General features: G+C 59.0%; 2 protein-coding genes and 1 long non-coding RNA gene across 6 annotated transcripts in view; 1 reads left to right on the forward strand and 2 right to left on the reverse strand.

The window, feature by feature from the left end:
• Positions 1-1,945: 1,945 nt before the first annotated feature.
• LOC121014115 (uncharacterized) lies at positions 1,946-6,295 on the reverse strand. The gene is made up of 2 exons (XR_005783045.1): positions 6,196-6,295; positions 1,946-2,228 (listed from the first exon to the last, which is right to left on the reverse strand). It is a non-coding gene; the product is annotated as an uncharacterized LOC121014115 (long non-coding RNA).
• Positions 2,650-17,582, forward strand: ADGRE5 (adhesion G protein-coupled receptor E5). 3 transcript variants are annotated; one of them, XM_040450137.1, is made up of 20 exons: positions 2,650-2,811; positions 5,961-6,011; positions 6,229-6,348; positions 7,132-7,287; positions 10,375-10,506; positions 11,050-11,196; positions 11,654-11,800; positions 11,889-11,935; positions 12,078-12,155; positions 13,149-13,326; positions 13,397-13,504; positions 13,728-13,951; positions 14,474-14,653; positions 15,370-15,561; positions 15,792-16,018; positions 16,120-16,186; positions 16,314-16,405; positions 16,494-16,662; positions 16,756-16,842; positions 16,927-17,582. In XM_040450137.1, the coding sequence occupies exons 1-20, from the start codon at positions 2,772-2,774 to the stop codon at positions 16,954-16,956; spliced, it is 2,472 nt and encodes an 823-aa protein (XP_040306071.1). In that variant the 5' UTR covers positions 2,650-2,771; the 3' UTR covers positions 16,957-17,582. The 3 variants fall into 3 exon arrangements, with proteins under 3 accessions (XP_040306071.1, XP_040306072.1, XP_040306073.1); XM_040450138.1 differs by lacking the exon at positions 10,375-10,506 and having other exon boundaries at positions 2,657-2,811; XM_040450139.1 differs by lacking the exons at positions 10,375-10,506; positions 11,050-11,196 and having other exon boundaries at positions 2,657-2,811.
• An 80-nt stretch (positions 17,583-17,662) lies between these two features.
• Positions 17,663-23,788, reverse strand: part of DDX39A (DExD-box helicase 39A) — an 8,839-nt gene continuing 2,713 nt past the window's right edge. For both annotated transcript variants that reach the window (XM_040450152.1, XM_040450153.1), the window contains exons 2-11: positions 21,902-22,113; positions 21,642-21,769; positions 20,490-20,582; positions 19,942-20,125; positions 19,139-19,257; positions 18,660-18,791; positions 18,452-18,561; positions 18,198-18,342; positions 17,903-18,050; positions 17,663-17,813 (exon numbers count right to left, since the gene is read on the reverse strand). In XM_040450152.1, coding sequence (XP_040306086.1) covers positions 17,797-17,813; positions 17,903-18,050; positions 18,198-18,342; positions 18,452-18,561; positions 18,660-18,791; positions 19,139-19,257; positions 19,942-20,125; positions 20,490-20,582; positions 21,642-21,769; positions 21,902-22,109 — 1,284 coding nt within the window. In that variant the 5' untranslated portion in view covers positions 22,110-22,113 and the 3' untranslated portion in view covers positions 17,663-17,796. The remainder of the gene's footprint in view (positions 17,814-17,902; positions 18,051-18,197; positions 18,343-18,451; positions 18,562-18,659; positions 18,792-19,138; positions 19,258-19,941; positions 20,126-20,489; positions 20,583-21,641; positions 21,770-21,901; positions 22,114-23,788) is intronic.

Genomic DNA, 23,788 nt, shown 5'->3' on the forward strand with positions numbered 1-23,788 from the left:
GTCTGTGCAAAGGCCCTGAGGTCAGACTGTGCCCGGTGTTTTCCATAAGGAAGGCTGCAGCAAGTGAGCAAGGTTAGAGCAGGAGGAGGTGAGGGTAGAGAGGTGACAGGGCAGATCGTGCAGGAGGACTTGGGGTTTTACCAGTGACGTGGGAGCTACGAAGGGTTCTTGAGCAGAGGAGGGATGTGACCTGACTCGGGCATTCCCAGGTAGCTTCGGGCCACTGTGAGGGGGAACTGAGTGTAGGCAGGAGCCAGGACACCAAGGCCAGAGATGATGGGCCTAGACGAGGGTGGGGGCCAATGAGAAGGAGAGGTAGGAAGATTCTGGGTCTATCTGAAGGCAGGGCCACAGGATTTGCTGACGGGCCAGATTGTGGTGGCGGTGGCGGTAAGGATGTCCTCCTTCATGACTTCCCAAGCTTGCAGCCAATATCTTGAAGCCTTTTCTCCTGTTACCCTGTTCTGTGAGGCCAGTTGGCAGGCATTTTAATCCCATTCACCAGACAAAAAAAAACGGAGTCCCAGGGAGGTCAGACCTGCTCCAAGGTCCCAAGACACATACGAGGGAGGAAAAGCCCAAAGAATAGATGGTCCCCGAGGACGAGGATGGGTGTGGGGACAATACCTGCCGCCTCCCCCAGGCAGGAACCCCCAAACCCCAGCTTCTCCAGATACCCAGCTGTCTGGCCTGCAGGCCTGTGGGGAGGTGATGTCCAGCCCTGAGGCTGGTTTCCAGATTCTGGGAAAAAGCCCCAAACCCACTCCAGACCTGGTCTGGCCCCCTCCCCTCCCAGCCTCCAGCCAGGTCCTCTTCTGCCTCCAAGCCCCTTGGGTGCCTGCGGCAGAAGCCTTCCCAGGCCCGACCCAAGACAAAGGGACAGCGGGGGAGGGGAGGGAGAGCGCCGGAAGGGGTTAACTCCCGGGGCGGAGGTGCTCCAGCATCTCTGGGATAATGCTTCTCTGCTTTCAGCCATTGGTGACTTTTTTTTTTTCCCATGACCAACTATCCTTCCCTTTCGCCCTATCCTGCACTTCCTATTTTCTTTAATCTTCGACACTTTTGCAGCCCTGAAACCATTCATTTAAAAAGGTAACTTGAGGGGCGCCTGGGTGGTTGGGTCCGTTGAGCGTCTGACTTTGGCTCAGGTTCGTGAGTTAGAACCCCACATCAGGCTAGCTGCTGTCAGCAAAGAGCCTGCTTCGGATCCTCTGTCCCCTGACCTGCCCTTCTGCTGCCCCTCCCCTGCTCTCGCTCTCTCTCAAAACGAAACATTAAAAAAAAAAAAAAAAAAAAAAAGGAAAGAAAAAAGAAACATTAAAAAGGAAACTTTAGATTGACATCCTAGTTGCAAAACCCTTTGGTTGGCCTCCGGGTGGATACTGCCCCCTCCCCCACCCCGCCCCCCCCAACCCCAGGGCCCCAGGGGCGCCAGGTGTTAAAGACAAATTAGCACCCAGTAGAGACTTTCTTCTGGACCTCTGGCAGGGACTGGAGGGACTAGGCTGCCCGCATATGCGTCTCTGCTCAGCCCCTTTTTACCCGTGCCTCAGTCTCCCCCTCCGTAAATTAGGAATCATAGTCCCGCCTGCCTTGCAGGTGCTTTGCAAAGTGAATGAACTCAAACAGATGCATAGATAATTCTAGGAGAATCAGGCCTGGCTGAGATGAAGAAGCACTTTATAAATAATAGCGTTTTTATTTTTATTTTATTTTATTTTATTTTATTTTTAACGTTTATTTATTATTTTTGGGACAGAGAGAGACAGAGCATGAACGGGGGAGGGGCAGAGAGAGAGGGAGACACAGAATCGGAAACAGGCTCCAGGCTCTGAGCCATCAGCCCGGAGCCCGACGCGGGGCTCGAACTCAAGGACCGCGAGATCGTGACCTGAGCGGAAGTCGGACGCTTAACCGACTGCGCCACCCAGGCGCCCCAATAATCGCGTTTTTAAAAAATTATTAGACGCCTCAAGAGACAAGCCAGTCATGTGACTTATTAGGAAAGAAAACAACTCTTCTATCTTGTGATTCCCTGTTGCTGCCCAGAAGCCCCTGAAATACAAGTTTCCCACCAAGGTAAGCGCTGGCCCAGAAAGGCCAGCTCTGGAAGCATGGAGGCCCGGAGGCTCTGCCGTTTCTCTTCTTGGTGCCGGCCTAGCACCCATGAAGGGCCCCTTCGGGCCTCTCCAGCTCCCGTGGGACTCTGGACTCTCTGGACCTGTTTCCTCACCCGGAAAACAGGGATGGGGGTTATGGTTGGCTTCGATGCGACACTGGGGACCCGGGCATGGCAAGGCAGTGAGCACAGGGCCATGCCCAACTCGGGAGCCCCAAGCTATTTCGAAAAGCCAGGGGGCCCTGGGCAAGACTCCCTCCCCACTCCTGCCCACACGTCCCCACTTTCCCCTTGGATACGCCCAGTGCACACACACGGGGCCAGAGTTTGTCAGCCGCTCAAATGGTGGAAAAGCAGACAGAGGATTTGCGGGCAGGTTTTGTGTGTGTGTGTGTGTGTGTGTGTGTGTGAGAGAGAGAGAGAGAGAGAGAGAGAGAGAGCCCGTGCTACGCCCCTGGATCTGTGTTTTTACTGCATTTTCCTGTTGGCTTCCAGCTGCCCCGCCAGTTCCGGGGAGGGCCCTGGGCCAGCGGCTGTCCTCCCCCCCCTTAATAAAGGCTGGGCCAGCCCCGGGACACCACGCAGCTGCCCAGCCTGGGGACACCAGCCTGCCCTGCCCATCCTCTGCTTCCCCCGGCCCCGGGTTCAGACCATGGGAGGCACCGGCCACAGCGTCTTTTTCCTCCTTTACGGTGAGAATTTGGGGACCCCCCGGGAGGGACGAGGGGGCTGCGGAAAGCACCCCTTGGAGCCTTGACACTCCCTTCACCGTGGAGAAAGGGAAGGTGTGGCTGGCAGCTTGGGGCGGGGGTGGGGGGGGGGGCCCGCGGCACAGGAAGAAGCCACATGGCCAGGCGGGCACATGGAGAGAGGGGCTGGCAGTGCCCAGGCACCCCCCTGCCCTGGCAGAGACTCCCAAGGTGCTCTGGGACCCCCCACTCCCACTCAGAGGGATCTCTAAGCTCTGTCCTAGAGACACTTTGGAGGCTGCTCCTTAAGAGGGAAAACTGAGGCATGGGGAAAGGAAGGGGCAAAAAGTAAGTGCTGGCGCCCTGTAGGCAACTGCTTTTAATATAGGGCATGGGCAGTGCTGGGGACCTGGGAGCCAGGACCCCTCTAATGCGGGGGCGGGGGGGGCACTCCCAACATGTCCCCCACTATCTCAGTGACAGGGGGAGCCCCAGAGACCCCATTCTTGCTCCCCCAGTCCCAGCCAGGACTCCCCTGTGAGTTGAAGGAATTTTGCCCGCTAGGGGTTTGAACTTGATTTTACTGTAGCTTCCTCCCACCCCCACCCTGCCTCCCTTCCCGCCCCACCCAGGGTGGCTTTAACGGTTATCGGCAGCTCGTTGCCTGAGCAACCAGGCAACAAAGAGAGTGAAGAAATGACACTGGGGGTGCCCAGACCAGAGCTTCCCTGGGCCACAGGGACAGGGGGGGTTCCCTGTGCTGGCCCAGGGTGCCAGGCGTGAGCTCAGGTCCTCCCCCAACACCCCTACCCCTGCTCTCCTCCGGAGCAAGGGACAGGAGTCTAAGTGGGACACAACTGATGGGGGGGGGGGGGTCACTGGGGCCACGCACAGAGCCCCTGAGCCTCACTTTCCACATCAGGAAAATGGGGCGAGTCTGGTCTTCACTTCACAGAGTTAAGGACTGAGTGAGTTTGTGCCCAAACTATTCCTGGCAGGGAGTGGAGTTCACAGTTAAGAATTAAGCAAACAGTACTTTAGGTTTTTATTTTAATTTGTTATTATTTTCTTCTGGGTTGGACACTGGCGGGTCAGACGTACGGGCTGGGGGGTTTCCTTAGCGGGAGGAGCAAGAGAGTGACTGCCCCGGCCCCACCCCAGGGTCCCGAAACAAGAATTGCCTGCAATGCAAACCAGATGGGACAGAGAGGGGATGACCAGCAGCTCCTCTCCCAGCTCCTGTTTGGGTGACTTCCAAGGCCCCAGATGGAGCCGGCCTGGCCCAGCAGCCTTGCTGGTTGGGGAGGAGCCCCGCCCAGGCCCCAGTGGAGGTTTTGGGGTGCAAAGGACCCCTCCACGCCAGGGTCTGGGAACTTGAGCTCAATCCCACCTTCCTTGGCCCCTCTTTTTCCACCAGATTCTTCCTGAGCTTTTCCTGGGCTCCAAACCTTGTTTGTCCATCTATAGAATGGACGGAACCGGAACCTGCCAGGGCATTTCTGAGCATGACAGTGGCTACTTGGGGCTTTGGGAACTGGGAACAGATCAGCCACGGCCCATACTGCCAGGGAGGGTCATTTTGTGGTCTGTCTTGCAAAGAGGAACTGGGTCCTGGCCGAGGGGGGAATTAGCCAAGCCCTGTGGCCAGAGAGGAGGAGGAAGAGAGGAAGGAATCCTCCTTAGAGGGAGGGGAAGGGCATTCTAGCCTCAGTTTACTCTGACTCGAGGGCCCTGAGGCGGGGGGGGGGGGGGGTCCTCTGGCTCCACTTGGCCTAAGGGGTATCAAGTCTGGACACAGGAACTGAGGGGTCAGGGCACCTTCCCATCTGCACCCGCTGCAGCCCTTCCAACTGTGCTCACAACGACGGACCCCAGAATTCCCCTAGGAGCCCCATCCAGGGGCAACACAATGTGACTCATCCCTTCCCCTCGGCCCAGGAAGTGACTCATGCCCTCCCTTCCTCCCTCCCTCCCCGTCTCCATCCCCCCACCCACCACCCCACTTTGGGTCTCCCTGGATAATCGGGGTCTCCCCAGCTTCGCCAGCATTCCTAGCCTGGCAGGGAGTGGAGGTCTCCCCCAGCCCTTCCCAGGCCCCCACCTGCTGCTGAAGCACCCTCCGCCCTCCCTCCCTCCCCGTTTCCATTCACCCCCCTTTCTAGTTGTATCCGTCTCCCTATCTTGCTCTCAATCTCTCCATTTCTGTCTCTCTGTCCAATCTCTGCCATCTCAGTCTCTCTCTTTCCGGAAGCTCCTGATTTCTGTCCATCTCTTTCTAGCACAGCCTTAACTTCTGCCTGATTCTCTCCCTCCACCTGTCCTGTTCCCTTTCTCCCTGTCTCTCCCCCCTCCCCCTCTCCTTCTCTTCCATCACGATCTCCTTGTCTCTCTCACTGGTGAACAAGGAGCTCCCTGTCTCTAGAGCCCCTGTTGACTTGAGGAGGACCCCCAAACACATGCCGTGGGAATAGGGTCCCCCTGAACAGCAGGAACGGCGGGAGACGAGCACCACCCCCCACACTGAGCCCACAGCGTCTTCCTGTGTGCAGGGAGCCTGGGGTGAAATGTCACCACTGGGTCCCAAGCCGGTCGTTGGGCTGACAGATGTGGGTGTGGTGTGCGTGCACCTGTGTCCCTGAGCCAGGGTGTGGGGGCTGGAGCATCAGAGATTCGAACACCTGGTCCAACCCCTTCACTGGTATAGGAAGGAATAACGATGGTAAAACTTGGACACACCAGGCAGTATCCACGAGCCTGATTCTCACACGCCTCCAAGAAATGCTGCCAATTAACATCCCCATTCTGCAGATGGGGAAACTGAGGCACCGAAAAGTGAGGCAACCGGAACAATGTCTGGGATTCGAACCAAGGCCACCTGTCGCCAACTGAACTGTTGCCGCAGCTGGGTCCCTTCCCCACCCTGTCCGAAACCCATCCCCAGACGACAGGTCGCAGACACTCTGGCCGTGGTTGTTGGAGTCCAGGGAGGGCTGCCCGCTCTCTCATTAGGCGATGGACAGAGCCCAAGCCTGGGAGCGCTCAGCAGCCCCCTGCCCTCAGATGTGTCACCCTCAGGCCCCCATCATTCCTTCCTTGCTCTGGGTTCCCCTCCGCAACCCCCCAACAACACACACCCTCTGTCTCTGTTCCAGTGCTGTGTGTCTTGCGGACCCTGTTCGAAGCTGAATCCCAGAAAACCAGTGGTGAGTCTGCGGCAAAGTCAGCCACAGCCACAGCCACAGCCTGGGGAGGGGGCCCTGGACCCCCACAGCCGAGGCAGGAGAGGTCTGATGCAGGGGGAAGGCCAGGGCCGCCCCTCCCAGCAACCCCAACTTTGGAGATGATCCTGCCCCGCCCCCCGCCAACTCCCCAGCACCTGGCTCAGACCTCACCTTCCAACTGTGGTCACCATCCCCACAGACTGTGCTCGCTGGTGCCCCCTGAACTCCAGATGTGTCAACGCCACGGCCTGTCGCTGCTCTCCGGGGTTCACTTCTTTATCTGGGGACATCTTCACCAACCGCTTGGAGAATTGTGATGGTACAGGGGCCTGGGGTGGGGGGTGGGGGGGTGGGGCATGGAGATGGTGAGGCATAGCCCAGTGCCCATGGGAGATGTGAGTGGCGGTTGGGGTCTCTGCCTTTGGCCTTAGGACTCTTATCAAGGGCACAGAAAAGAGAAGGGAAAAGATATAAAGGTGGGAAATAAGAAGTGAACAAACTGGAGAGAGAGGAGCTGGGTCTCCAGGACCCCTGGAGTCTATGCTCCAGTTTGCCCTTCCAGGACTGGGAGGAAGATGCTGAGATGCCGCCCACCCCACATCTCAGCACTCCCTGCTGTGCTCAAATCTGGGCTGCCAGCCAGAAGGCAGAGAAGAGCAGAGCTGAATGCGTAGGCTTCAGGAACGGCTTGCTCCAGCTGCAGCCCAGCCTCTGCAGTAGAGCTCAAGAGTCTAATCATTTTTTTTTTTAATTTTTTTTCAACGTTTTTATTTATTTTTGGGACAGAGAGAGACAGAGCATGAACGGGGGAGGGGCAGAGAGAGAGAGGGAGACACAGAATTGGAAACAGGCTCCAGGCTCCGAGCTACCAGCCCAGAGCCCGACGCGGGGCTCGAACTCACGGAGCGCGAGATCGTGACCTGGCTGAAGTCGGACGCTTAACCGACTGCGCCACCCAGGCGCCCCAAGAGTCTAATCATTTCTTAAAAAACACTGATGAAGCGTGGGGCCCCATGCTGGGGAGTCAGGCCGGGGGTAGGGATCTCTTCCCCACAGGAACTCATGCGTTTGGGAGGTGACCCTTTGTCCTGTTGTGTTCCAGACATCAATGAGTGTGGGCCACCCTTGGCAGTGTCCTGTGGAAAATTTGCAGACTGCCAGAACACAGAAGGGAGCTACCACTGCGAATGCAGCCCCGGATACCAGCTTGCTTCTGGGGCAAAAACGTTCAGGAATGAGAGTGAGAACACATGTCAAGGTAAGAACCACCTCACACCTTCCATCTCCCCGTCTACGAGGTTTGGGGTGACCAGAGCCATTGCTAAAGCATCCCGGGGGCGGGATGAGTCGGGACAGGTATGTCTGTTCCTGGGCCACCAGCACAGAGAGGCGGGGTAGCGGGAGGGACAAGGGCCTGAATCCTGGCTTTGCCACTTGATAGCTGTGTGTGTGACCCTAGCTGTGTGGATACTTACTCAGAAATCACCGTTAATGCGCAAGATGTGATATTATCGTGATTTTGTGTTAAGAAAAAAAAAAAGAATCTCTAGTTTTTACACATGAAAACAAAAGCAGCTTTGCCTTTTGTTAACTGGGGGACCTTGGACAAGTGATCCCGCCTCTCTGTGCCTCAGTTTACCCATCTGTAAAAAAAAAAGGGGGGGGTGTGACAATGGCGCTTGCCTCATGGAATTGCCAGGAAGGGAGGCAGCAAAGCACAGAACAGTGGTGGCTGCTGGGTTTTATGATCTGATGCACCCTCTCCGGAAGGGCGTCCCCAGGGCCTGTGCCCAGGGTGGGCACAGAGACCCCACTGTAACCCCATCTCTTGCCGTGGTCTTGCACAGTGAGGACACCATTCAGGCCCAGAAGCCAGCCTCCGCGCATCACCAGGCTTTGCCCCCCTTCCAGGGAGAACAGCCGGCAGCGGAAGGGGCTTCGGGCATCCTCAGGGGGCTGGGGGTGGGGGGCAGCAGTGGCCACAGGGGGTTAGAGAGCAGAAGTGAGGTGAGGACGGGGCAGAGCTGAGGGTCCAGAGGACTCTAAGGAGGGTCCAAGCCCCCCCCCCCCCCCGCCCCCCGCCAGCCACTGTGGAGGGAAGAGCCCACAGCCTTGCTCCCAGCCCCTTCCTGCCCTGCAAGCAGACAGAGGGCTGCAGAGCCTCCCTGGTGGGAGGGAAGGGGGCACCTGCACTTCCGTGGAGCCCGGCAATGCTGGTCCCGAGGGGCCCCTGTGGGTCAATCTTGCGGCCCAGACATGTGGCCTCGCCAGAGGACAGAGCGTGAAATGGAAATGGAAATGGAAAAAGCCCCTCATTTCCAGGTGAATATAGCACGTTTGGGGAATGGAGAGCGGGCCGGGTTTCAACTCCCACTTGCCTCCCGGGCCAGATGCCTGTGTGCACCGAGCAACCTGCACAACTGCACATGGCGATCATGAATGCCACCCAGTGTGCCTGGACAGGCAATGCCACCCACCCACTGTTGTGGTGCCTGTGGTTATCGAGGGGCTGCATTGCTGTGTTACAACAGGCCAGGGCTGAGAGACGGGGACTCTGTCAGGCGGCTGGGTAGACACATAACAAGAGACGGGAGAGGGACCGCCACGGACCTCAAGCTGGGTGACAGGGAAGGGATAGTCTCTGCTGGTTTGGCCCAGGACGTGCCACCTGAAGACCCAGCTCTGTGAAGGGCTCAGCCTCTGTCGCAGCCGAGGACGCATCACCCATGTCGTGGCAGTGCGTCTGGCCACAGGCAGGGGAGACCCAGGCTGCTCTGCGGGCCCCTTGCCCCGCCCTCCCCAGGCATCAAAGGATGTCCTTGTCACCTACCTGGCGACCCGCACCTCTCTGAACCCCCCGGCTCAGGCCCCTCCCCAGAGGGCCACCTCTGGATGTTTGGAACGTACCCCCTGCCTCCCTGGCACCTTATTTGCATAAAACAAGAGGCAGGCGGCATTCGAGATACTTCACAGGAGGTGCGTTCCAGGGCAAGATTCGTCCTCTTGGCCACCATCAGGAACTGCCCGGCCAAGACCCGCCCCCACCAGAGCCCTCACGGGCTTGGCCATATCAGCAGCCCTCTCAGACCCTTGGCCATGATGGACCCAGGGACCCCATCCGAAAAGGCGGGAGGATGGAGATTTGAGGGCAGGCCCGCAGCCCCTGGCCAGCCCTGCCCTAGCCAGCATCCTGCCTGGAGAAGGCCCCTCCTGATGCCCCCACCACTCCCACCCCTTCTCAACCACTGGGCCTTCCTCTATTTCCCCGCATAAGGCTCCGTCCCCACCCTCCCCAGTCACTTTGGTTCAGGGGCCTGAGGGCAGCCCGGCTGACCAGGACCCGGAGGATGTTGTGTCTGGGGTGGGCCAGGTGACAGCAACCCTCCCCCACCCGCCACCATTTGCACACTTGGAGAGTCAGGTGAACCAAGAGGCTCCCCCTCTGGACCAGATGACAAGGGAGACTGTCATCCAGGACCATTGCCCCAGGCCCAGCCCTCTCCTGAGGGACAGAAGATAGAGGCTGAGCCCCATTCGGCTGGGCCCAGTGTCTGCCCCCCTGGGGGGAGCCCAAGGGCCGAGAAGACACAATCATCTGCCATGCCTCGCCCACCAGCACCTGCTCCCTGCTCCAGTCCTCGCCCGCTGCTGGCCTCCCTCAGACGTGGATCCTCACCGCTTCCTGCCAGTCTAGGGAATGCCCTCATGGGAAAAAGGCATCTTCACTGCCCCAAGGCCGCCCGACTGGACATCAGCAACACCGTCCACCCCAGCCTGGCGCCCACCGTCCATCCTTCCTCTCCCTGCCCCTGCCCCAAAGCCTCGTCTTTTACAGGCCTGGCTTGGGTGTGGGACCTGTTCATCTCCGTGGCGCGGGAGTCTCAGAGTTAGCGTGGATGGGAGCGTGCCGTCTGGCCCCTGAGGGTGACCGGGATTCCAAGGGGAATTGAGCCAGCAAGCGGCCACCCTGGCGGAGTCAGGGTAAAGGCCATGGCTGGGAGCCCTGACAGGTCCTGGTCTGGTGTGCAGCATTTCCCTGGCACTCGGCTCCCAGGAAGGCCCACCCTGGACTTGTCCAAGTCCTCAGGCTGGGACACGGGTGGTCATGCGTCCCTGTCCCAGCTGGGAGCCACCCAGAGAGGCAGACGGGAGGACTCAGGCTGCTTCCTGCCACATCTGGACAACCGAACATCTGGGCCACCATGCTTCGCCCCTAGGACGCCTCCATGTGAATTAGAAAAGGCACCCCCGCTCGCTGAGGAGGAGACGGCGGGGCCTTCCAGATGCTTCTATCCCAGGAAACAGCTGCAGGCAGGCCTCCAACGCCCTCTCCTTCCCCCTGCAGACGTAGACAGATGTCAGCGGAAACCCAGACTCTGTAAAGGCCGCAGCATCTGCATCAACACCCAGGGCAACTACACCTGCAGGTGCCCACCCGGCTTGGAGCTCAACCTGAGCGACCCAAACGTGTGCTCAGGTAGAGGCCCCGGAAGACGCTGTGAGGCTGTGAGGCTCCGCCGGAGCTGGGGCGGGGCCAAGGCGGACCCCGCAGCCCACGGAGCAGGCCCAATCATCTGCCTCCCCAGAAGGCCCACCACAGAGCGGGGAGGTAGCAGGGCCTTCCGGGCCTGGGGTTCCCTTGTGGAGCCCCCCGCCTCTGTGAGCATCCCCTGGTCTCGCCCCTTCCTCACCTGCCTCTTGGGAGCAGGGGGAGGGTGTCGCTTCCAGCTCCTGAAAAGGGGGCCTGGGCCAGAGCTGGGGAGGGAGTAGCTGAGAGTCCTTGGAAAGAAAGTCCGGTCCCCATGACTCAGTTTCCCCCCTGGTTTCACAGCCTGTAAACTGGGGACCATGGTCCCTGCCACGCCCATCTTGCAGGGAGGCCATCATAAGGTGCACTGAGATTGAGGTTGAAGGTCACCAGGGGGCAGCACGTGCAATAACAGCAGGGTCCCTGATGCCGGGCAGTGAGAGGTGGGTGCAGCCAGCGGAGGGGACCCTGACCCTCTGGCTTTGTCCTCAGATGTGAATGAATGTACCTCGGGGCAAAACCCGTGCCACAACACCACCCACTGCCTCAACAACATTGGGAGCTATGAGTGCCGCTGCCGCCCTGGCTGGAAGCCCATTCCTGGGTCCCCCAATGGCCCAAACAACACCGTCTGTGAAGGTCCAGAGCTCAGATGCCACATCCTGGAGACCACACTCAGAACAGCTGATTGCATGCGTATTCAGTGGCACCCACACCACCCAAGCAGAATGAATGCTGGCGGTGCCCTGCTGTGCCAAGCATTAATTCTCTTGAGGCTCGATGGGAAAAGATCTGGGGGGGGGGCGGGGATCCTGGGGAAGGAGCCGGGGTACTGAGGAGCAGGCTCCTTGGAGACCCCAGGCGGCAGCTAATTACCAACTGGGACAAAGGTGTTTCAATAGTTCACAACCTGCACATCTGTACAGGGCTCACGTGCTATGTGTCAGGCCTCCCCACACTTCCCAGAACTCCTGCATCACCAGGATGTGGGGTCGGCAGGGGACGTCACCTCCAGCCAAGGTGGGAGGTACTAATATGGGGAAAGGGGGCGGGACACAGAAGGAGAAGGGCCCGAGTCCCGTCTTTGTGTCCCCAGATGTGGACGAGTGCAGCTCCCGGCCGCCTGTGTGCCACAACTCCACAGTCTGCGTCAACACCGTGGGCTCATACAGGTGCCGCTGCCGCCGTGGCTGGGAGCTCAAACCCGGATTCCAGGATAAGCAAACGAACACCACCTGTCAAGGTACCTGGTCTGACCTGACCCCAGCCGCCATCCCAACACACGCACAGACACTCTCACACCTAATAAATGGCTGTTCTATCGCCTGCAGAGATGTCCTTCCCTGCCTGGACCGAACCCCCTGGAATCAAGAGCCAGGTGGGTGGCCCCAGCAGGGGCCAGGAGGCAGGAATCCCTCTGCGCTGCCCGCCTCATTCCCCCAATTTCCCCAAGCTCCCCACCCCCACCCCAACACGCATACGCGAGGCTCTCTGACCCGCCCCTTCTCCTCTCTTCCCAGAGACTCTCCAACTTCTTTAAAAAAGTCCAAGTTCTGCGCAGAGACTTCAAGCCGGCCTTGGCTCAGGACACCATCCAGGTAAGAGCAGGCGCTGGGGGCGGGGGACCCGTGGACAGCATGGGGTGGCAGAGGGATGCTTCCGTGTGAGTGGAGACAGCCCAAGCAGGGGTTACATGAGCACAAACACAAACATACATACACCCCTTAAAACGCACACACGCACACTGGAGAGGCACAGAATGCAGCCGTCAAGAATTTCGCCTCCCTAGTTAGGCCACAAGGGCTCAAATCCCCCCCATCCCACCCACCCTGCCCCACCGATTGCCACTTTCTGCTGTGTGACGTCAGACGAGTGAGTCCCCCTCTCTGGGCCTCATTCTCCTCGTCTGAAAATAGTGCCTGCTTTACACAGTTGGGTTTGAAGGTTTCTGTGAACTAAAAGAAGCAAAGCTCAAAGAAAGAATGGTGCCTGGCACACGGTGAGCATGATGTGTTAAGGTTTAGCCTATGTGCTAAGCTGGGGAGAAATATGTGAGCCCATGTCATTTTAAATTTTCCAGTAGTGGGGCGCCTGACTGGCTCAGTCGGAAGGGCGTGCCACTCCTGGTCTTGGGGTTGTGAGTTCAAGCCCCATGCTGGGTGTAGAGATGGCTATAAAATTTTTTTAAATTATACATGCTAACTAAATTGGATGTAAATTTAAAAAATAAAATTAAATATATATATCAAAAAAAAATTTTAATTAAAAAAGCAAACAAAAATAAAAATTTCCAGTAGCTACATTAAAATAAACAAAAGTAAACAAGTGAAATTGATGTGGAGATCGCATTTAACCCAGCAGATTCAAAATTATTCCCATTTCACTGTGGACCCAGATTTCGAGTGCTGGATAGCCATGTGTGGCTTGTGGCAATTCTGCTGGTCAGTGCAGGTGTAGAGCCTGGGAGGAAGCCCGTGCCTGTCCCCCAGGCAACCCCAGGTGGTTCTGCAGTGTGCCCCTAGGTAGAGGCGGGTTGAAGTCAGGCAGCCCTTGCGGGGCAGTGACCCACCAGCTGTCACCCATCCCCCCAGAACCTCATCACGTCAGTGGATGAGCTGCTGGAAGTCCCCAGTGACCTGGACGCCTTGGCCCTGCCTGAAAGGCACAAGATGGCCACCCACCTCCTCTCTGAGCTTGAAAGAGTCCTGAGGACCTTGGCCAAGGCCATGCCTGGAGCCTCCTTCACCTACCGTTCCCCTTTGAACACAGGTGAGACCTCGCCCTGCCCGGGGCCTCCTCCGGCACCCAGAGCCCCCGATCACTGCCCCTCTCTTCTCAGAGCTGTCCCTGATGATCCAGGAGCAAGGGGACGGATACACCACCATAGGCCAGAGCCATGCACGGATGCTGCTGGACTGGGCTGTGGCAACCGCAGCCAGGGACTCAGGTAACGGCGGGGATCCGGAGGGGACTCCCGTGGGAAAGGGGAGGAGGAGCTGGGATGTGGCAAGGGTTGAGGTTCTAAATATGCAACACCTGGAAACTGACCTATTGCCCGGGATCCCAGGCATCATGGCATCCTGGAGGGCCTGAATAGACATCCTGGGAGGGAGGATGAGGCGTGGGAGGAGGAAGGGCAGAAGGTAGTGGCCGGCCTGTCTACCCCCCAGGCCCCACCGTGATGGGCATCCTCTCCAGCTGGAAAATGCAGGAATTGCTGGCCAACGCCTCCTTGGAGTTGGACCCCGAGACGAAAGCTAAGCTAAAAGATCTCCACCAAGGTCCTGTCCGTGGCGCCCAGTACAAGCTCCTCTCAGCCGTCAACTTGGTCTTTCTGAGCAACACAAACACCGAGCACCTGGACTCCCCGGTCACCTTCGCCTTCTCCCACCCTGTGAGTCCTCTGGTGGGGGGGGATCAGTCCTACTGCTCACTCCTTCCCTACTCTGCTTCTTCCTCAAACGGACCTCAGGGCCTTTGCATCTGCTGTGCCCTCTGTGTGAGACACACCGTCTCCCAGGTGACTCAGTCCTTTACCTGGTTCCAGTCTTGGTTCAGATGTCACCTCTTCTTTTAGGTCTTCCTTGACCTCATTTAAAATGACAGTCTGTAATCATGCCCCACCTTCCCCTATGCTGTTTCTCTTTTTAAAAGCTCTTACTATCTTCTAACACACCATCTAGTTTCCTTATCGGGTTCATTATTTACATCGGTCTCCCCCACTGGCATGCCGAGCCCAAAAGGGCAGGGACTTGTGTCAGCCCTGTTCATTGTGTGCGAGACCAGGGGACACAGCAAAGGAGGCGCTCAGTAAATACCTGTCAAATGAAAAACAGCCCTCCTCGGGCTCAACCAAGCCCAGGACCCAAGAGTGGGCTCCAGGCTAACCTCTCCAACGATTCCCGCCTGCCTGCAGATGGAGACGCCCGGACCGCGGCAGGGGCTGGTGTGTGCATTCTGGAAGAGTGACGACAGGGGCGGAGGGCACTGGAACACCACGGGCTGCTGGACCCGGGGCACCAGTAATGACAGCACCACGTGCCAGTGCAGCCACCTGAGCAGCTTTGCCGTCCTCATGGCCCACTATGACATAGAGGTGAGCAGCCCTCAAAAGCCCACAGGTGGCAAGCCTGGCTTAGGTGAGACAGACAGCTGGTTCTGTACGGTCACACAGCCCCAGTGGTCCCACCCCATGCCCCCCAGCCCCTTCCCTGGGACCCAGCAACTGCTCTGGCTAGCGCCCCTCTGACTGTCCATCTGGAACCGGTGGTTAAATAATCGTTAAAAGCTCCAAAGGGAGTACAACGCTCTATACGTGGCTTCAGAGATACACAGAGAAGCTGGGCCACGCATTTAATTGAAATGGGCCAGGCAGAGTATGGAAGGCTCTGGTCCAAGCCAAAAGCCCAGGAAGGACAAAAAGGCGGGTTTCAACGAGTTGATAGAGGTGGCCACGTGTAGGAGGCGTAGAACTTGAGATGAGCGAGGAGGGTCAGAGAGGTGGGACCATTAGTGTTAGAAACAAGAATGTGGCCTTGAGGCTTAGCGCGGGGAGGCCCATCAGGAGGAACTGAGATCCCTGGTGCATCCGTGGTTGTGGGCGTGCATTGCGAGCGGTGGTGGGTGTTTAGGAAGAGACACAAAGCAAGCCTGTTCAAGCGTTGAAGGCAGGGGATGTGGGGGGAGGCGAGTGCATGATCTCCAGAGACCTGGAGGGCAGGCCCCTGATGGGTCCGGGTGGTGGGGCCCGCAAGGAGGGCAGGAAAGGCTCAGGGCGCTGACCGAGCCCCACGCACCCCATCCTGCATCTAGGACCCGAGGCTGGCCCTGATCACCAAGGTGGGGCTAGCGCTGTCGCTAGTCTGCCTGCTGCTATGCATTCTCACCTTCCTGCTGGTGCGGCCCATCCAGGGCTCGCGCACCACCGTGCACCTGCATCTCTGCATCTGCCTCTTCGTGGGCTCCGCCATCTTCCTGGCGGGCATCGAGAACGAAGGCGGCCAGGTGAGGTCCGGGGCGGTGGGAACGTCTCACCTCCACCAGAACCCCAGGCCGGCGGGGCCCGGGAGGGGGAGAGCCCCGTCCAGTCCCGGGGCTGGGTGGCCACCGCCCGCTCCGCCCGCGCGAGGTCCTCGGCACAACAGAGCTGTGGCCGTTCGTCCCCGCCCGCCCCGAGGGCCCTGGCGGGGCGCGGCTCCGCCCCGTACTGACGTCGCCCCGCCCCCGCCCCGCAGGTGGGGCTGCGCTGCCGCCTGGTGGCCGGACTGTTGCACTACTGCTTCCTGGCCGCTTTCTGCTGGATGAGCCTCGAGGGACTGGAGCTCTACTTCCTGGTGGTGCGCGTGTTCCACGGCCAGGGCCTGAACAAGTGCTGGCTCTACCTGATCGGCTATGGGGTGCCCCTGCTCATCGTGGCCATCTCGGCGGCCGTCAGACACGAGCGCTACGGCCGCTCCCTCTAGTGAGTGCAGCGGAGCGGTCCGATGGGAGGGCAGGGGACCACGGTCCTGGCCAGTGTCCTTCCCCTCTGGGGAGCTGACATGACCCTCCCTTTCCACCCAGTTGCTGGTTGGACCCAAAAGATGGCTTCCTCTGGAGCTTCCTGGGACCTGTGATCTTCATCGTTCTGGTAGCTGCCCCCACCCCACACCTGAGGAGCGCAGCCACACTGGGCCAGCTCTCCCCCCCCCCCCCCCCCCGCCCCCACAGTCCCAGGGATTCCCCCTAATGCCAGTTCTACCTGCCCCCCAACCCAGTTCAATGCTGTCATCTTCGTGACTACTGTCTGGAAACTCACGCAGAAGTTTTCTGAGATCAACCCAGACATGAAGAAACTTAAGAAGGCCAGGTGAGAGTGGAGGGCAGGGAAGGGGCTGGCAGGGGGCAGAGGGTGCTCGAGGGGGGCCTCCCCCACTGCAACGCTGTCCTCTCTGCAGGGTGCTGACCATCACAGCTGTCGCTCAGCTCTTTCTGCTGGGCAGCACCTGGGTCTTCGGCCTGTTCCTCTTTAACCCACACAGCTGGGTGCTGTCCTACACCTTCACCGTCCTCAACTGCCTGCAAGGCTTCTTCCTCTTCATCCTCCACTGCCTGCTCAACAAGAAGGTGGGCTGTGGCCGGGCTGTGGGGGGTGGGCTGGGGCCTGGGGCCCGGCCTGGGGCCTGCCCCTTCCCTAACCTGGCTCCCTGGGCCCCACAGGTGAGGGAGGAGTACCGGAAGTGGGCCGGCTGGGTCACCGGGAACAGGTACTCGGAGTTCACCACCTCCTCATCCAACCAGACTCAGGTAAGGGCTGAGCCTGGGGTAGGGGTGCTGGGCCAGAGGGCACCCAGCCCAGGTTCTGTGCTCACAGTGTACCTTTCTTACCAGGCCCACAGGCCTTCGGAGTCCGGCATGTGACAGCGCGGCTCCCACCAGACCAGGAGGTCCTGTGGCCTCAGCAGCTTTTGCACGTGTTGAAAGACGGTCCCCTCCTCTCTCGCCCCTCTGCTCCCTCCGTCAGCCTGCCTCGGCCCACATGTGCACCACAGAAAGCAGGGGGCAGCAGCTGTAGTCTGGCACCAAAGCCCAGGAAGCCCAGAACACCCAGCCCAGTGGAGAGTTGGACCCACCGGGCCTGCTTCTGCTGGCTGCCTCCCTGCCCCACCCCAGCCAGGACCCAGGGTGAGGGCAGGAGTCTGGCCCAGGGCCGCAGTGCCTTTCCCGGCTACCCCAGGCCTGTCAGACTGAGGACGCTGTGCCCAGCCAGGCCCTTTCCCCTCGTCTGTTTTTGCTACAGAACGAGAGGCCAGGGTGCTGGGGCTCTAGCTCCCCGTTAAGCTACGACTGAGGCCAAGGGTGGGGGAAAAGCAGGGCCCCTCCCAGCCCCACTGCCTGAGGCTCACGGTACAGAAGCCCATCTGCTCCTGGAGGCAGAAGGCTCTCACTTGTTTGGAAAGTTGTGAATGTTGTATGTTGTTGTTTTTAATCTGTATAAACTTTTCAACATCGACACATAAAATTAAATGTCCTACTGATACAGAAAATTGCTGTGGAGCTCCCTGGCCAGGCCTGCTACATCCACGAAAAGCTGAGAGCCGAGCAACACACAGGGTGGAAGACAGACTTCCGTAATAAAACTTTACTCTTACACAAATCTACAGCTTTTAAACAGTAAAAAGGGAGGCCCCACTGGTGCCTAGAAAGAGGACTTGAAGCAGCACTCAGGAAACAGGGCGACTCTGGCCACCAGGCGTGTGGTTACCGGCTCTGCTCAACTGTAAGACACACAGAGGGGAGGCCAGTGAGACGGGGAAGAGGGTCCCTGTCCGGGCCCAGCCCCCCCCCCCCCACCCCCAACACTTACTGTATGTAGAGATATCAATTTCTTCAGGAAGTTCTGCTACGTTCACTTCAAACCTGTCCTGAACGTCATTGAGGATTTTGGCATCATTCTCATCGGACACAAAAGTGATGGCCAGACCTTTGGTCCCAAAACGTCCTGCACGGGCCACCTGCAGGGTGACAGGAGCAGGGGGTCAGGGGGGTCAGGTCACAGGGACACAACATGGGGATCTGAGGACAAGCAGGGCCACATCCCCACTCACCCCCACCCTGAGAGAGGGCCGTGAGGGAGGTAACAGCTCCGTGGAGGCACTCACTCGGTGGAGGTAGGTGTCCGAGTCCTCGGGCATGTCATAGTTGAAGACGATGTTGACTCGCTCAATGTCCATCCCTCGACCAAACAGATTGGTGGCCACCAGGATCCGCCGCTGGAAGTCTTTGAACTGCTGATAGCGTGACAGGCTGGGCACAGGAAGAACAAGAGGCGGCCATTAGACATGGGGTTCCCGAGCGGCACTCCCTGTGAGGGGCTGAGGGGCCTGCTGCGGGCCCGAGGGCGGCACCCACTCACCGCTCCTCCTGCGCCATGCCCCTGTGGATAGCGATGGCCGGGAAGTTCTGCTCCACAAGGAGCTGGGCCAGGGCCATGCAGCGCTGCACCGACTTCACGAAGATCACCACCTGCGAGGCAGGGAGGCAAGAAGCGGCGGTCAGGGCCAGAGCCCCCGTGCGCCGGCCTCGCCAAGGCCCGGAACCCCAGGACAGCCACGCGGTGTCACCTGGTTAAACTCCAGCACGTCCAAGAGATCAAACAGCTTGCGGTTCTTCTCGCTGTCCTTGAGCTTGACGTAGTACTGCTGGAGTCCGTGTAGCGTGAGCTTGGTCTCATCGTCTACAAACACCTCCATGGGCTGTGCAGGAAGGGGCAGGCGGGGCTTACTTCTGGGCATCTTGCCTGCCCAGAACCTTCCGGCGAAGGACTCCACGTTGCGATGCTTCCCAGAGGGCCTGCATACCCCGATAAATGCCTCTCTCCCAATCGTTGATCTAAGCTCGGCTCTGACTCAGGTATAGACCAAGCTCAGCTCCTAGTCTGACAAGACACAGGAGGGAAGGAAGGCTCCGGGGCCTCCCGGCATTCTTGTGCGGTGAGGCAAGTGTGGGCGTCCCGGAGCAGCAGCGGCTCAGGACACGGAACCGAGGAGGGCCAGAGGTGCCGCGCCGAGGCCGTGGCTGGCTGCCGTCCCACCCTACTCACGTCTTGCATGAACTTCCTGCACACGGGCCTGATCTCCTTGCTCAGGGTGGCACTGAACATCATGCACTGCTTCTCGTGGGGCGTCAGGCGGAAGATCTCCTGCACGTCCCGCCGCATGTCTGGGTGGGGAGGGCAAGAAACGGGTGGGCGTGAGCGCCTGCCGCGCGGCGACCCCCACCCGAGACCAGCCCCAGCTCCTCCCAACCTGTGCCAGGGAGTCGTTAGCGCCACGACGAGGGCGGCGTGAGCCGAGTGGCGGGAGGGGCGAGTCCCAGGTGCCTGAGGGGCTGGACTCGGGGCGGGCGCGGGAGGAGCTGCCATCCACTTACACGCCGCCAGAGCGGAGCAGCCGTGCCAGCGCGCCTCGAGCCACGCTTCAGGGAGGGGAGCCTGAGGCAGAGACAGCCGCTGGGGTGAGAGCTGCAGCTGCCTCCCGGGACACAAGCCCCATCTCCCACTGGCCCTGCGGGGCTCACGGAGGGCAGGCCGGGGCCCGGAACTAACCCAACGGGCGGCGAGGCCACAGCATGCCGAGGGCTGGCACGGACACACGCCCGGACTCACTCAGCTCGGGCTCGGAGGCAGGTCACTGTGCCGAGGCTACAACTCTCCCTGGAGTCGTCTACAGAGGCCTGTGTGCCAGCCACCCACGTGACCCTGCCCTGGGGCAACCTTCGGCCTGCCCTGACAGGGCCCACCTGGCTCTGAGGTCTGGGTGGGGGGAGGGGAGCTGTAAGGATGGCGGGGTGGGGGCGTGGCGGGGTGGGCCTCCAGCAGCTCCTAGACCCAAGCAGGCCACTCACCCAGCTGCTCCAGCATCTTGTCGCACTCGTCCAGCACGAAGTGCTTCACATTCTTCAGGTTGAGGCTCCTGTTCCGCACGAGTGCCAGGATCCGGCCTGGTGTCCCCACGACGACGTGCGGACAGTTCTTCTTCAATACCTCTTCATCCTTCTTGATGGAAAGGCCCCCGAAGAACACAGACACCTATGTGGGAGGAGAGAAAGTTCCCTTCACCTGTCTAAGGGCTGAAGGCTCACACTCGCTCCAAACTGACGGCCACCCGGCCCGTGGCCCCGGCTCAGGCTCCAGCAGCACCCCCGGGCCTAGTGCCTGGGGACCAGAGTGGCCTGAGAGTCTGGCCAGGACTCCGGTGGAAAGCAGCCCCACAGCTGGGACCGGCACAGGCCTCCGGAGGCCATGCATAATTCAACCGGCTTTTAAGGAATTTAAACCACCGCAAACCTCAAAGGCAGCCACCGCGGCCAAGCTTAGTAAACACTGGCCGGGCTACAGCCGGGGCAGCAACACTGCAGAAGACCACGCAGTACGTCCAGCCTGAGGGACTTACCTTGACGCTGGGCATGTACTTGGAGAAGCGTTCATATTCCTTGCTAATCTGGAATGCCAGCTCCCGAGTATGACACATGACCAGCACTGTCACCTGCAGGCGGAAGACAGACACTTTAGGCAGTGTCCCAAGTCCTACCCCAGCCAGAGCCCACTCTAATGCCCTCCCTGGGGGCCCCATGCCCACCGGGCTCTGGCCCCTGGAGGGTGCCTGCCACGCTGCTCCCCAAACCTCCGGCTGCTGGAAGGTCCGGTCCAGATGCTCTAGCTTCTCCCCACCCTTCGCCTGTCATTCACTCCCTATGTCCCCCCAGCTAGTGAGTGAGGCTTGTCTCCTGCTGCCAGGATCCACAGTGAGACCTAGCTGGTGAGGCAGCCCCTACCAACAGCTTCCTGAGTCTGCTCTCTGGTCAGCTCCTGACCACCCAAAGGCGGCTCCTGCCTTCAGGCCCATGACGCCAAGGGCTGCAACCACCACAGCCTCCCACTGAATCTCCCTCTCCATCGACCCTAAGGAGACAAGGGCTTGTGCACCCATATGCAGCCCAAGGGCGTGTGTCCCTGTGTGACAAAACAACACCGGAATGCACCTTGATTCTCCTCCAACAAAATTCACTTAAGAGGCAACGTTAGGTACAATCTCACCTGGGTAAATACACACACACTCTAGAAAAGCACATAACCAAGTAACAGCTGTGAAAATCTGGAGAATAAAATCGTGGGCACTTCTCAGTTTCTCCTCTTGGCTTATCACTTTTGGGCAGTATTTTGTCACAACTAAGTACCGTACTTAATTTTAAAAGCCCACAAAGAGGGGCACCTGGATGGCTCAGTCGTTTAAGTATCCGACTTTGGCTCAGGTCATGATCTGTTTGTGGGTTCGAGCCCCGTGTCGGGGTCTGTGCTGACAGCTTGGAGCCTGGAGCCTGCTTTGGATTCTGCGTCTCCCTACCTCTCTGCCCCTCCCCTGCTTGCACCCTGCCTGTCTCTCTCCCTCTCTCAAAAATAAACATTAAAAATTTTTTTTGAAAATTAAAAAAAATAAAATAAAAGCCCACAAAGAGAACGCAGCACCAGGAAGTTTTTTAACAAGGGAACCTGTGGCTAGCGATCCTCACGTAGCTCGGGCCCAGCAGGGAGGGCAACCACCTACCTGTCCGTTGACAGGCTCAATCTGCTGCAGGGTGGCCAGCACGAAGACGGCCGTCTTGCCCATCCCAGACTTGGCCTGGCACAGGACATCCATGCCCAGGATGGCTTGGGGAATACACTCGTGCTGGACTAAGGGAGAGAGCACGTGTGAGCGGCCAGAAACCAGATGCTCCCTCTGTGCAGGCTCCTGGCCAGGCGGCTGAGGAGGCCACAGAGAGGGCGGTGAGGAGGTTCCTGGCAGGGAGAACCCAGGAGGCATACCCTCAGATGGATGCTCAAAGCCACAGTCCACGATGGCCCTAAGAAGCTCCGGCTTCAGCAAAAAGTCCCGGAAGCCAGAGCTATGGATGGAAACGTAGGAACCCTTGACGTCTTTCTTGGGGGGAGCAGGAGTGCTCTCTGGAGGAGCCTGGGGCTCTTCATCTTCCTCGTAATCCAGAAGCTCATTTTCCACATCCTGTTCCGCCATGGCGCTGACAACAGAGGAGGGAGGAAGGGTCGAGGGAAGAGAGTGAGTTTGAGAAAGAAAACTCCCCCGTCCAGGGAGAAGACCGCCCAGCAGCTGCAGTCTACGGACACAGGTCGAGGAGGAACAAAGCACCGGAGCCATCTTCCGAGCTGGTACAGCTGATGAAGCCAAGACGGGGCCAGCGCTCTGACCCCTCTCCCTCACACTCCCCACAGACTCCTGCACAAAGTCCCACCCGCTCCTCCCGGGCAGCACCTCCCAGCCTCAGCTTGTCCCGGTCACACCTTCACTCCTGCACCCCCTCAGCTTTCCCCGTGCCCCTCTCCGCCCCACTCACACGTGCACACACACCCCCGGCTCCAGGGCCTCCCTCTGCTCTCACAGTAAGATCCCATACTTCCCCATGGCTCTCGCATCCCTGTGCATTGTCCCCGGCACACCTCGTTCCACAAGACCCCTCTCAAACCACCCGCGGCCTTGTCTGCCCGCTCGCTCATCAAGCCCCTACCCCAAGCGTTTGCCGCACGCGGCCGCCGCCAGGAAAACTCTAATAAAGCTCAGGCCACCTAAGCCAAAGGAGGCCCCCTCCCCACCACTCCGCAAAGAGTCTACCGGGCCTGCACAGGATAGGACCCCTGGGACCCGGAGATGTGGCTGCCAGAACGCTGGAGAGACCTGAGTCTGTAGGAGCAGAGTCACGCCCTGCCCCAGCTCCTCCCGCTACTTGTGGTCTGCACAGGGGAATAAGTACTGTCATCAGCAGCCTTCCCACCGCGCCCAGGCTGCTAAGAACGAAGCGGAGATGGTAAAGAGAATTAATACAGTTTGCTCCCTTCCTGCCTTATCCAGTATGGGCACAGGACCTACGGGGCGCAAGCTACAAGGGTCCCAAATGTGAGAATATGGTCTTCTGCCCTCCCAACTCCATCCAGCCTCCAGTCTAGACGGAGAGGATGCTGAAGTAGTCCCTCTTCTCCCTGAGCCGGATGTGGAGGGTCCTGGGCCCACTTTCTGGCCCTCTGTCACTCATTCTCTCTGTGACTTCATCCAGCCCCAGGGCTTTGACCACCTCTGTGCAGAGGCCTCCCAAACGTGTGTCTCCATCGGGTGACAGCTTCCCTCAACAACAGACTCCGTTACCCAACTGCCTCTGCCACATCGACCCTTCGAGGCTGAACTCAAAATCCCAAGAGTAAAACCCTCTGTTCCTTCCTGCAGGCCTGCTTCTCAAAAGAGGCAATTTCATTCTCTCACTGGCTTTCTCTCTCTCCCCTGTCCAATCAGCCAACAAATCCCAACAGGACAATTAGGCCACTGCTTGCCCCTGCTACCTCACTGGTCCCAAGCTACCTCCACCTTTCTTTTTTAGAATTAGAACAGCTAGGGGCGCCTGGGTGGCTCAGTCGGTTAAGCGTCCGACTTCAGCTCGGGTCAGGATCTCGCGGTCTGTGAGTTCAAGCCCCGCATCGGGCTCTGGGCTGACGGCTCGGAGCCTGGAGCCTGCTTCGGATTCTGTGTCTCCTCCTCTCTCTGCCCCTCCCCTGCTCGTGCTCTTGTCTCTCTGTCTCAAAAATAGATAAAATTAAAAAAATAAAAACATTAAAAAAAAATTTTTTTTTTAATTAATTTTTTTTTTCAACGTTTATTTATTTTTGGGACAGAGAGAGACAGAGCATGAA

This window comes from Herpailurus yagouaroundi, unplaced genomic scaffold (assembly GCF_014898765.1).
Source record: "Herpailurus yagouaroundi ecotype Mexico unplaced genomic scaffold, PumYag 200, whole genome shotgun sequence".
Taxonomy (NCBI): Eukaryota; Metazoa; Chordata; class Mammalia; order Carnivora; family Felidae; genus Herpailurus; species Herpailurus yagouaroundi.